This window comes from Astatotilapia calliptera, chromosome 18 (assembly GCF_900246225.1).
Source record: "Astatotilapia calliptera chromosome 18, fAstCal1.2, whole genome shotgun sequence".
NCBI classification, from domain to species: domain Eukaryota; kingdom Metazoa; phylum Chordata; class Actinopteri; order Cichliformes; family Cichlidae; genus Astatotilapia; species Astatotilapia calliptera.
This window is the reverse complement of record NC_039319.1, coordinates 901,202-914,461: the sequence shown is the minus strand read 5'-3', so window position 1 is coordinate 914,461 and position 13,260 is coordinate 901,202. Positions and strand designations below refer to the sequence as shown.

The following is a 13,260-nucleotide window of genomic DNA, read 5'->3' as shown; positions in this document are numbered from 1 at the left end:
AAATGTGCAGTATACAATAAACAACAAATAACAGAGTTAAAATAGAAGTTCCAGGTAAGGGTCTAATACTATGAGATGCAACAGGAATGTAAGACTGGCATTGTGTAAGATACTCATGAGCTAAATAACAACTAAAAAAGTACAACTACATTTGTACAGTCAAAGGGAAACTAGTCCAATGTTCTTCTCACAGTTTCAGTCTCGTAGAGTAGTGATGTGTCGGTTGCGAACGAAACAGCTCTTAGAGCCGGATCTTTGACGTGAAGGACGCGAGCCATGTTTTTTTTTTTTTTTTTAGAGACAAAGCACATACAAGCTCCAAAACACGTACAAAACACAACAGACGTGCTCCAGGATGCTAGGCACAGTGTTGAGCTTTTGTTACGTAGTGGCTACACAAGCCAGAAAGTACCAATGACCGGATTTGGTGTGTGGTAGTAACAGGTAAATGAACATTTTTTCTTTAATTATTTGAATATAACTATACACACATGCTTTCATGCTTTCAATTGTGTAATTTAAGTGATCTAGGTAGCTCTGTTTTGGAAGTTCAGTTAACGCTAGAAATGTGTTTTGGAGTTTGTACCTGCTCTGTCTCTAAATAAAACCACTTTTTTTACATTAGTAATTCCTTTAGTGCATAATTTTATATTGTTGTTAATAATAAATTATTTAAAGCAACAAAACAACCTGAAGAGCCGGTTGGGAGCTGAAAGAGCCGGCTCTCTAAAAAGAGCCGGAAATCCCATCACCACGGTAGAGAAGTAATAATAATAATAATACATTTTATTTGTGGGCGCCTTTCAAAAACCCAAGGTCACCTTACAAAAGAACAAAATTAATAAAGGGAGCAATAGTCATAAAATACATAAAATAAGTTAAAATTGCAAAACAGAACTTGACAACAGAAAATCAGCACTAAAGTGAATAAACCAGTTTGAACAGATGTGTTTTGAGCTGTGACTTAAACACAGGAAGAGAGTTTTTATTTCTTATGGCTTGAGGAAGAGAGCAACTGAAGGCTCTGTTCCCCATGTTCCGAGGGACCACTGTACTATATTTCACTGGCAAATATTGGAAGGACCCACAGAATTTGGTCCTGATGAAAAGTGGAGGAGTGCATCGATCAGACACTGAAATGAAAAATGTAGAAAGAAGAGAGAAAATAATAGGCCTTAACGCTTTCCATCAATGTGATCAAACAAGTAAAGACTGTAATTCTGACTGGAGAGAAGTTTAACAGTGTGTGGCTCCCTCTAGTGGATGTTGTGGAGTATTCTGTTGTCTTTGCTCCAAAGGTTTTTGTACAGAGTTTTGCTGTTTCCTGTCACTGTGGGCTGCAGAGCACAGTAGTACACAGCAGAGTCAGACAGCTGAAGCTTCTGGATCTTCAGAGGAACTGATCTGATGCTGGAATCCAGTGTGGATGAAAATCTCTCCTTGAACTCCTCTGCTGTGTTTCCATCATCCCCACTATAGCGCATCAGGATGAATTTGGGGCTGTTGTTTCCATCCTGTTTGTACCAGTAGAGATAATGATTTGATGAGCTGCTGTTATACTGACAGCCAAGTGTCACTGTGCCTCCTGCAGCAGCAGTCTCTTCTCCTTTTGCTTGCAGCACGTTGTCTTTTTGTGCTCTGCATTCTGTAAAACACCAACAAACAGTATCAGTGTGCTGTTAAAGAATCACGTCAATGTTGATATCAAAGAAACAGAGTTGTGTTCATACCGAGGCACATAGCAGCCAGCAGCACTGAGATGAACAGAGGCGTCATATCTGCAGTGTAGAGTAACTGTGAGCTACAGCAAGTATAAAGAAGCTGTGATCTCTCTGTTTAGTCTTCATCAACACTAAGTTGGTGGATTAGAAGGAGGAGCCTGATCACAGTGACAGGACTCATTCACAGCCCTGTGTTATTCCCCCTGCTGACAGCTTCACACTCAGCACGTCTTTCTGCTGCTCTGCTTTGCTTGGAGATCTTGCAGCAGGAAGTCTATAAAGTGAAATCTATCCGTTGGTAGTTTGATCTACCTCTCCTTCAATGCACATGTTGAAGAGTCCCTGGATAAGACTGATGTTCACAGCTGTTCTTTCTGTCAGCTCCAACCTGTCTGATTGTTCTCCTCTGAGCTCTCTCATCACCAAACTAATGCTCACCGGTTTTAGTTTCACACAATGCAACAATGCTTATGGCAAAAGGATAATTTGTTTTTGATGGATCTGTTTTCTCTTCGCACTGTAGCCTTGCTGCTTAGAATCTGTTCATTTACTGCAACGGTGAGTTTTAAAATGTACACATAGGAACTAAAGGCAACACGTGTGCTCTGCCGGAAGCTCACCACGTGACACCAGGCGGAAGAAAACAAAGGAAAGGCGCTAATACCGTTAGCTTTCCACGTGTGTGTGCCTGAGCACAGGGACTGTTGTGTTGTTGTGTGAGCTGAGTGTGTGAGCTGCGGCAGCAACGATGCCTTCAGTTCAGTATCTGAGAGAGTTCATCAACGAGCGACTAACTGCTGCTGCTGAACAAATATTCTTGGAGTTTGAAAAAACGATCGTCCAGTACGAGGAAGAGATCGACCGTCAGCGCAGACTGCTGGATATCACCTGGAAACCCCAAATCAAGCTGCACAGGACAGGTGAGTGTCCCTCTGAGGGAGGATCCTGATCACAGCTCTGCGGGACGTTTCTGATTGTGAGGACTTTTTGGAGATGTGAGCTAACAAAGAGCAAACAGAGGACAGGACTGCGCTGCGCTGCATTCAAACAGCAGGCGCTGAAATCAGCCTGGATTTCTCTCTTGATTATTTAGTGAAACAAAGTTAGGATTAGAAGATTTGTGAGTCTGGTTCAGAGGGGGGCCCATGTGCCGAAAAGCCCCCGGACGTGTCGTGGTTGCATTCCGACCTGGTCCGTTTCCTCCCCGCTCTGTCCCGCTTTTCCTTTCTATAGAATAGTTAATGTAATGCTTTGTAATCAGGCCGGATTTGAGCATTTATTCAACCTGAATTCATCAATGAATGGGTTTGTTTAGGCGGAATCATTTTAAACAGCTTCATGTTTCCTGTTAAGCTTTTTTTTTAAGTGAATTTTATTCATCAACAACAATATAAACAAATACGGCAACATTAGTTGTGCAATACATCTGTATATACACAAGGCTGAGCACAGTAGCGGTTTTAGATACGGGCGACACGGGCGGTTGCCCGGGGCGGTATCACGGGTATTGGCACAAAAAAAAAAATTGCTGGTACTCATGCTGCCCGACGTCAGCCAGCGCATAGTGGGAATGTCACAGGCACCGATCGGTTTTCTATCGCCCATTTGCTGGGAGTAAGGGCGCCCCCCCCCGTTTGCGAGGTGCGCCCGCTGCTGGCGGCACAGGGAAGAGAGGGCGGGGCGGCGGGGGAGTCTCTGGCTGGAGCAGCATCTAATAACCAACTCGCAAAATCAAACAAAATAAAAACAAAGCAACAAACACGAAAACACCAGACATCTCCGCTACAGACAGTCCAGCATATAGAGACGAGACGACGAGGCTCCAGTTACAGCAGTGCAAGTAAACAAACAATATATATAAGAAAATAAATATACACTTTAGGACTCGGGGTAAAGGATCAATAACAATTTAAAATTTACAGTTTGATGATTTAAAGTCTCCACACAACCCGTCGAAAGGGGAGGGGCCTGCTGCTTCCAAATAGAGCGTATTTCATTCATAATGATGTAAATCCAAGCTCATTATGGATTCATGATCTGAATCCTGGGTTGTGACAAAGTGAATCTGTGAACTAAGGTGTAGGTCTGTTAGATCATGTTGTGGTGATCCTCGAGTTGAGGGATTTGTGTTCATACTGGAGTGCAAAATTAAAACCAATGGAAGATGGACAAGAAAAGTTCAAAGCCATCAGGTGCTCAGTTTAGAAAAAAGAGAAAAGAAGAGGAGGAGAAACGAGCAAAGATGCAGGTAAGCAGATGTGTGATTGGATAATGGCAGGTCATCCTGAAACTATCAGAATACTTTATTAATCCCTAAGGAAATTATGTGGGTTACAGTTGCTCCAAGAAGAAATGGTAAAAATATTAACAGTAACAGACTAAACTCCAAACAATACATTATGTTACAGATTTTAATATTAATCAGTCATTGTTAATTGTTGATTTGTCCTGTTCTCATTGTATGACGAATTATGATGGCCGTTTGGTAGCTGTTTGCATACAATGCATACTCTCTCTCTTCGTGTGTGTGAGTGTGTGTGTGAGTGTGTGTGTGTGTGTGTGTGTGAGTGTGTGTGTGAGTGTGTGTGTGAGTGTGTGTGTGAGTGTGTGTGTGTGTGTGTGTGTGTGTGTGTGACGGCACAGATGTGGACACGCTGTCGGGGCTGAAAGCCGACGGCTCACTGATGCTGATGCGTCCTATGTGTTTACGTCTTTTTTTTTTTTTTTTTGGGGGGGGGGGTATTCTGAAGCTGCAGGTTTCATCTCTCTCCAACCAAATCTGACTGAACCAACAGCAAAGCAAGATCCAAACAACGCTTCACATTTCACTTCACATAACCATCGTCATGGATTCATTCATTCCAAAATGCTGCAGCAAGAGTCCTGACAGGGACTAGAAAGAGAGAGCAGATTTCTCCTGTATTGGCTTCCCTTCATTGGCTTCCTGTTAAATCCAGAATTCAAAATCCTGCTCCTCACATACAAGGTCTTAAATAATCAGGCCCCATCTTATCTTAATGACCTTGTAGTACCATATCACCCTATTAGAGCACTTCGCTCTCACACTGCAGGCCTACTTGTTGTGCCTAGAGTATTTAAAAGTAGAATGGGAGGGAGAGCCTTCAGTTCTCAGGCCCCTCTTCTGTGGAACCAGCCTCCAGTTTGGATTCAGGAGACAGACACTATCTCTACTTTTAAGATTAGGCTTCAAACTTTCCTTTTTGCTAAAGCATATGGGGCAGGGATAGCTCAGTAGGTAAAGTGGTCGCCCCATGATCGGAAGGTCGGCGGTTCGAATCCACTTAACGGCTACCCTGAGGTACCCCTGAGCAAGGTACCGTCCCTACACACTGCTCCCCGGGCGCCTGCTTAGTGGGCTGCCCACTGCTTCACTGAGTGAATGGGTCAAATGCAGAGAAAAACAAGTAATTTCCCCATGGGGATCAATAAAGTATCCATTATTATTATTATTATTATTATTATATAGTTAGGGCTGGACCAGGTGACCCTGAATCCGCCCTTAGTTATGCTGCAATAGACTTAGGCTGCCGGGGGATTCCCATGATGCATTGAGTTTTTCCTTTCCAGTCATCTTTCTCACTCACTATGTGTTAACAGACCTCTGTGCATTGAATCATATCTGTTATTAATCTCTGTCTCTCTTCCACAGCATGTCTTTATCCTGTCTTCCTTCTCTCACCCCAACCAATCACAGCAGATGGCCGCCCCTCCCTGAGCCTGGTTCTGCCGGAGGTTTCTTCCTGTTAAAAGGGAGTTTTTCCTTCCCACTGTTGCCAAAGTGCTTGCTCATAGGGGGTCATATGATTGTTGGGTTTTTCTCTGTATGTATTATTGTACGATCTACTGTACATCTTTAAGAAGGGGGACCGGAGGGTGTGTTCCAACTGTAGGGAAATCGCACTCCTCGGCCTCCATGGGAAGGTCTATGCCAGGTTGCTGGAAAGGAGAGTCCATCCGTTAGTCAAACCTTGAGTACAGGAGGAACAATGCTGTTTTCATCCTAGTCGTGGAACACTGTATAGATCCTTCTCAATGATACTTGAGGGTGCATGGGAGTTTGCCCAACCAGTCTACGTGTGTTTTGGTGATTTGGAGAGAGATTCCCAGGGTCTTCTGTGGGGGTGCTCCGGGAATATGGGGTGACTGGCTGGCAATAAGTCGGACTCGTTCCTGGTGGGTGATGGGCTCCGGCAGGGCTGCCCTTTGTTCGTTATTATATCCCCCCCAAAAAAATCAAAATGTATTTCTATAGCACATAAAAATACAACAAAGTTGACCAAAGTGTTTCACAGTCGGTCAGAGCAATACCATAAGACAGAATTAAAAAAAAGAAACAGTTTAAAGGAGGGCAGGAAACAATATGACAATTGTTTGAAACAAAAACTGGCCACGAAATAACATACTAGTTTAAATCAAAAGCGACACTAAAATAATAAGTTTTAAGACACAATTTAAAAGACTGGATGGACTCGGAGGAACGAATATAAGGAGGGAGGTTATTCTAGAGTCTGGGAGCTACGACAGCAAAGGCCCGATCACCTCTGGACTTCAGACAAGACCTTGGTTGCATCAGGAGCATTTGATTGGAAGATCTAAGTGCCTTATTAGGGATATACAAATGAACGAGTTCACATAGATAGCTGGGATCCAAATTATTTAAAATTTTAAAGGTAAGCAAAAGAATTTTGAAATTGATACAATAATCAACAAGGAGCCCATGTAGGTTGGCTAAAACTGGTGTGATGTGGACATAATTTCTAGTACCAGTTAAGAGACACGCAGCTGCGTTTTGAACTAACTGGAGCCGGTGAATAGAGAAAAATAGAAGGCCCAAGTAGAGAGAGTTACAGTAGTCTAATTTGGAAGTGATAAAAGCGTGAATGAGCTTTTCAAGGACCTTCAAAGTGAGGTATAGTTTAGCTTTAGATGTCTGACGCAGGTGGTAGAAACTTTTTTTTTTCCCACAGGAGAGATCTGTTTCTTGAGTTTAAAAGAGCTGCCCAGGAAAACACCAAGGTTTCTAACAGTGGGTGAGAGATGGCTAGCAAGGAGCCCTAAGGCATCAGTTAGTTGTTCCAGCGGGGTGTGACTATCAAAAACTATAACTTCTGTCTTATCCTCGTTCAGTGTGAGCGAGCTACATGATAACCAAGTTTTGGCCTCATTTAGACAGTCAAATAGGGGTTGCAAGGAAGTAGAGACATCCGATGTCAAAGGGAAATAAAATTGTATGTCGTCGGCGTAGCAGTGAAAGGAAGTGTAATCCCAACGGCAGCATGTGTTCTTTTTCTTTATAATGGGTTGCACGACAGCGTGCTTAAATACTGACGGTACACAACCTGATGACAGTGATATATTCAGTAACAGTTGGATACAGGGACCAACAGTGGGCAAAGCTTCCTTAAGAAAACGAGAGGGAAGGATATCATGGGGGGAATTCGAGATTTTGAGATGATCAATTATAGCTGTTAAATCAGAATCAGACAGTGGCTGGAACTGTTGAAAGACAGTCAAGCATTCAGGGACTGGAACAGGGTCAGAAACTAACAATGATGGAGATGAGAGAGATGCCCTCAGAACTGAAATTTTGCCAGTGAAATATTTAAAAATTTATTACAAAGTACAGGGGAGGCATCCCTATAAGTAAAGGGGCAAGGGTTTATCAAGAAATTAAAAATACTAAAAAGGGCTTGGGGATTATGGCAGTTAGACCTAATAATACCAGAGAAGAAGGTAGATTTGGCAGCATGTCCAGCGAGACATGGAGTTTATCTTTTTTCCATTTTTGCTCAGTGTGCCGGCATTCACACCTAAGGGCGCGGGTAGTGTCATTAAGCCAGGGTTGGCGTAACAATTCGGCACTTTATGTCCTCAGAGGTGCCACCGAATTAAGAATGTCGGCACATCTAGTATTAAAAAGGTTGGTAAGTTCCTCCGCTGATAAATCCGCAATACCATTAACATCAAAAAGAGGGGAATCAAAAAAAGCAGCAGTGAAATGAGCAATTGACTGAGAGCTCATCTAGCGTGTTTGCCGTAGAGAACCATCACTATACAAATCAACATTGTTAATAACAGTATTAAACAAAATGGTCCGAAATCCTGAGGTTCTCCCAATTTAAAGCGATCACCAATCGGAGAAAAGAAAAGGATAATGTTTAATCGTTTCCCATACAACTTTATCCGTGATGTCTGTGATGCAGATATCCAAACCATTTGACAGTACCAAGTTGAGTGTGTGACCTTTTGTGTGAGTTGGATCACTTACCCACTGGGTGAGATTAAACGAATTAATAAGAGTAAGGAAGTCTTTGACTAGTGAGTCGTCTTTGCAACAAACATGAATGTTAAAATCCCCAACAATTAAAATACGATCATAGCGTAAGACAACACTCCTCAGTAAGTCAGCAAATTCAGAAATAAAATCCTTAACAAATTTCGGGGGGCAATACACCAAAGCACAAAGAAATGAAGGGATGCGGTTCAGTTCCAATAACTGCACCTCGAAGCTGGGGTACAGAACAGATGACAGCTGCCGACATCGAAATTTGTTTTTAAAAACTGAAGCTAGCCCTCCACCTCTGCCAATGGTTCGGGGTGAGCTCAGAACAGTGAAATTGGGTGGAAGCAGTTCTGAGAATGAAACTTGGCTTCACCAGGGCGAAGCCAAGTATCAGTCAAGAATAACAAGTCAAGTCCGGATGAGCGAATAAAATCATTTAAGACAAAAGTCTTATTAGCCAGTGACCTCATGTTTAACAAGGCCATCTGAAGAGTGGTCACACTGTTGCTGGTGCTCCCCCACCCCAGGGGTGGACAGGATTTCTAGGCTTAGCCAAGTGGCAGAAGGCTTTCACTTGGGTGGGCTCAGAACCTCATCTATGCTTTTTGCGGATGATGTGGTTCTGTTGGCTTCATTGGGTGATGGCCTTCAGCTCACTTTGGAACGCTTCACAGCTGAGTGTGAAGCGGTGGGAATGAGAATCAGCACCTCCAAATCTGAGGCCATGGTCCTCAGCTGGAAAAGGGTAGAGTGCCCAATCTGGGTAGAAGATTAGTTCTTGCCTCAAGTGGAGGAGTTTAACTATCTCGTGGTCTTGTTCACGATTGAAGGGAAAAGGGTGCAGGAGATCAACAGATGGGATTGGTGCTGTGGCCACAGTAATGTGGACGCTGTACCGCTCTGTTGTGGTGAAGAAAGAGCTGACTGTAAATGCGAAGCTCTAAATTTACTGATCAATCTATATCCCTACCCTCACCTATGGTCACGAGCTGTGGGTAGTGACTGAAAGAAAATGATTGTGGATACAAGCGGCGGAAATGAGCTTCCTCCAATGGGTTGCTAGCCTTTCCCTTAGAGAGAGGATGAGATGGTAAAATGTTCTAAAAGAAAGAAAACAAGGATTGACCAAATAATGTTTTGTATTTTGGTAGTTAGCAGTGTCCATATTCTGCTCTTCTACTGCGACTCCTGCGCTGCTGACTTTTGAAATCATTCTGCTCACTAACTGGCTCAACATTGGCTCAACAGTGCATGGACTGGACAGCCTAACAGGCTAGCTACAGTGCTAAAGAGAAACCTGGAATTGTTGTCATTTTATTCTAAGGTAAATAAAAAGATGTACTAGCTTCATGGAGTGCTTTTTTTTTTTAAAGACATCAGCTTGTAGTTTAATGATGGTTTACCCTTATTGCTGTTCTTTAGTTTATTTAAAAGTAAATTTGCTTCTGTTTTTCTGGTATAACATCATATCACTTTCTTTGCGATGTCTCCTTTTGTCCCTCCAGATGTCTTACAGCAACATGTTCCTAAGAAGGAGGTGGTACCGACGGAGCAGCAGCTCTGTAATCAGGATAACAACTCCAGTCTGAAACACGGGAAACCAGAATCTCCACAGATTAAGGAGGAACCGGAGGAACTCTGCAGCAGTCAGGAGGGAGAGCAGCTTATACTGAAGGAGGAGACGGATACCTTTATGGTGACCGCTACTTGCGACAAAAGTGACCAAACCGAAACAGGTGGGCAGCAGCTCCTGTTTCTAAGCTCTGCTGTAGCTGAGAACCAAGATCAGGGACAAAGCGAGAAACTTGATTTACAATCAATTCGATTTACGAACAAAAGTCACAAGAATAAAGAAGACCCGACAACATCAGGGAGTAGGTGTAACTCTGATAAAAGTACAAAGTATCTAAAATGTGATGTTTGTGGAAAAGTATTCCGATATAATTATGAAATGACAAGACATTATAGAATCCACACAGGCGAGAAACCGTATTCATGCACTATTTGTGGCAAAGGTTTCGTATGTACTGGCTCTTTAGCAAAGCACAGAAGAGCTCACACAGGTGAGAAGCCTTATTCTTGTATAACATGTGGGAAAAAGTTTGCTTATAACAGTGATTTACTGAGACACCTGAAGACGCACACTGGTGAGAAACCATATCATTGTAAAAGATGTGGGAAAATGTTTCTATATAATAGTAATTTACTGAAACACATGCGGACTCACACAGGTGAGAAACCATATGGATGTAAAACATGTGGGAAAATGTTTGCTTATAATGGTGATTTACTGAAGCACACAAGAGCTCATACAGGTGAAAAGCCATATCATTGTAAAACATGTGGGAAAATGTTCGGATACAGTAGTTCTCTGTTAAAACACATGGGAATTCACACAGGTGTGAAACCACATCATTGTAAAACATGTGGGAAAATGTTTGCTTCTAATAGTGATTTAGTGAAACACACGAGGATGCACACTGGTGAGAGACCATATCATTGTAAAACTTGTGGGAAAGTATTTGCATATAGTAGTTCCTTATTGAAACACATGAGAATGCATACAGGTGTTAAACCATATCATTGTAAAACTTGTGGGAAATCGTTCACCCGTAACTCTATTTTGACAGAACACACAAGAACACACACAGGTGAGAAACCGTATGAATGCAAAACATGTGGGAAAAGGTTTAACTCTAGAACTCATTTGTTGCGCCACATGAAAACTCACGCTAAGCGGTGCACTATCGATACAAGATTATTGGCTTAGTGAGCTGCTTTGAGCTAAAAGTCAGAGGTTTGTGTCACAAAAGTTACTTTTTTAAAATCTGGTTTTAATTACCCTGTTCAGCTATGAATAATTGAAAGAGGTATGAATATAAATACTGATTTAAAGATTATGGTAACTTACACTGAACACATAAGCTGTTAAAGAGCAGGTAAAGTTGAGAGGTTTAACTGGAATGTGCATATATTCATATATATATATTCAAGTATGCAGAAAACGTGGAAATGTTGTACTTGATTCTCTGCTGAATCTGCTGCTAAATCTGTTACACTAATTTAATTGTAGCTATTAGAAGATGGATCACAAAAAACAAAACAATTACTTTAGTTTGCAACAAAGTAAAGCAAATATTTTCTTGGGCTTTGGAACTATAAGCTTTAACATTTAAATGGGTCCAGTTTAAAGTATCAGAGCTCTAGTGAGAGCCGAGTGCACACTCTTGTCATATTTTCAGCAAGTGTTTTATTGGTATATTTTCTTTATGTTTTCTATAATTTTTTAATCATTTTATCGACATCTGATAATGTCTGTTTATTCTGACTGAGATTTTAGTTTTGTTAATTCTGTTTATATAAAGGAAGCCTGGTGTGTTGATCTTCATTGATAGTATATGCTTCTTTTTTTTTCTAAAGGGGGGTGCTCTGTATCGCAAAACTGAAATCTAGGAGCTGTTTCTATGTTTTTCCATCTAAATCTTAAACATGATGCTGTCCACTGTGGTGATGATGTGGTTGACAGTCTATCAGAGAGTAAACCAGTTACACTCTCACCTGTGGTAAATATAATCACTGTTTAGAACAACATTCATGTCTTTGGACTGTGGGAGGAAGCTGGAGTACCCAGAGAGAACATGCAGACTCCACACAGGGAGGCCTGAGCCAACCAGGACCTTCTTACTGTGATGGGACGGTGCAAGCCACTGCGACAACGTGCTGCTGGTTTCTTTTTGAATAAATAGAAGATCTTTGTTTTGTTTTAATTGGGGTGGTCTTTTGTATTCATATGTTTTGTTTATTTAGCTCATTTAGTGCATTTATATTAATTTACTGTTAATTTTAAGTTGTTTAAGAATCTAGACTTGCTGTGAGAACCTCAGGTTCAAAGATAGATAGGTGTAAGCGTAACATTTTCATTTCTTGTTCTGCACGCATTAAATAAAGCACTAAACCTGTAGTTAAACTCTCCTGTACTCATTGTATATGACCAAAAGGTTTCTTAAATGTCTGCCTTCAGTAAATACAGATTTTTTTCTGTCTAAATCAGGTCTTTATTTGAGGCTTCTAAGCAGTAAATTGCTAATCCTTTTCTTGCTCTCTCTCTCTCTCTTTATGTATGTACCTATGTATGAAAGCCATAATAGAAATGTGGAAATATAGTGTATATACAGTATCATGTATATTTTACAAAGCCTCTTGTTCATGGTTTTGGTTTTCTTTAGTTTGTAATTCTAGTCCTTCCTTACTTAGTATTTATCTTAGCCTGTGTTTAGTCTCTGATCCCATGTCTACTCAGAGTTTTCAGCCTTACACAGTCTTAATGGTCCACAAGGGCCGTGGACCCCATAACCGCTAAGGCCGGAAGTGCGAGGCTTGTGAAATGGGATGGTCTAGCCTCGGTTGCGCTGCCCAGGTTGCCTAGCAACCATGATACTAACAGCTGGAAACGTTTCATACAGCTTTGTTTGACAGAAATGAAGGAGAAAACCTTTTGTTCATTTGTTTCTACATGAGCTTTGTGTGATTTTAATAAGTATCTGAGGCTGAGATCACGGGACTGTGAAAACATGATTATTGGGCTTCATTACTGCACTGAACACCCATTTTAAGATTAGCTAGTAAATAACAATTAGCTAATGTTGTTCATGAGACCAAAGTCCTCTCACTTTGGGTGAATATAATATGGCCAATATTAAAGTTATTACAGCAGTGAACTTGGACTCTGTGTCAAATACTGAGCTTCAGTAAAGATTCAAGTTGCATTTATTCAAATTTCCCATCACCTTAAATCTTCACTCAAAGATAAGTATCTTTGACAGTGTATGTCTAGATGTATTATATATAAGAGACAAATATATTGTTCATTTAATATGTTGGCATTATTACTTTTGGCTCAATGCTTACATATACAGTGGGGCAAAAAAGTATTTAGTTAGCCACCGATTGTGCAAGTTCCCCCACCTAAAATGATGACAGAGGTCAGTAATTTGCACCAGAGGTACACTTCAACTGTGAGAGACAGAATGTGAAAAAATAAATAAATAAATAAAAAAAAAATCCATGAATCCACATGGTAGGATTTGTAAAGAATTTATTCGTAAATTAGGGTGGAAAATAAGTATTTGGTCAATAACAAAAATACAACTCAATACTTTGTAACATAACCTTTGTTGGCAATAACAGAGGTCAAACGTTTACTATAGGTCTTTACCAGGTTTGCACACACAGTAG

At 41.2% G+C, this 13,260-nt stretch overlaps 1 protein-coding gene and 1 gene segment (V, D, J or C); one reads left to right on the top strand and one right to left on the bottom strand.

Annotated features, from left to right (window-relative positions):
- Positions 1–1,322: 1,322 nt before the first annotated feature.
- LOC113010355 (T cell receptor alpha variable 38-2/delta variable 8-like) lies at positions 1,323–2,307 on the bottom strand (the record flags this gene model as incomplete). The annotated part of the segment is given in 2 exon segments: positions 1,323–1,645; positions 1,731–2,307. Coding segments are annotated over 2 exon segments (369 nt in total), but the record flags the coding sequence as incomplete, so codon positions are not given.
- Positions 2,308–2,405: 98 nt separating this feature from the next.
- LOC113010373 (zinc finger protein OZF-like) lies at positions 2,406–11,986 on the top strand. Of its 2 annotated transcripts, none has more exons than XM_026149403.1 (2): positions 2,406–2,641; positions 9,531–11,986. In XM_026149403.1, exons 1-2 carry the CDS (start codon positions 2,470–2,472, stop codon positions 10,793–10,795), a joined length of 1,437 nt encoding a protein of 478 aa, XP_026005188.1. In that variant the 5' UTR covers positions 2,406–2,469; the 3' UTR covers positions 10,796–11,986. The 2 variants fall into 2 exon arrangements, 1 of the variants encoding a protein (XP_026005188.1); XR_003270317.1 differs by lacking the exon at positions 2,406–2,641 and adding an exon at positions 9,031–9,349 and having other exon boundaries at positions 9,531–9,596.
- Positions 11,987–13,260: the final 1,274 nt, after the last annotated feature.

Coding starts and splice junctions, on each gene's coding strand:
- LOC113010373 (XM_026149403.1), top strand. CDS start 2,470: ATGCCTTCAGTTCAGTATCTGAGAGAGTTCATCAACGAGCGACTAACT. Junction 2,642..9,530: donor AATCAAGCTGCACAGGACAG/GTGAGTGTCCCT, acceptor TTGTCCCTCCAG/ATGTCTTACAGCAACATGTT.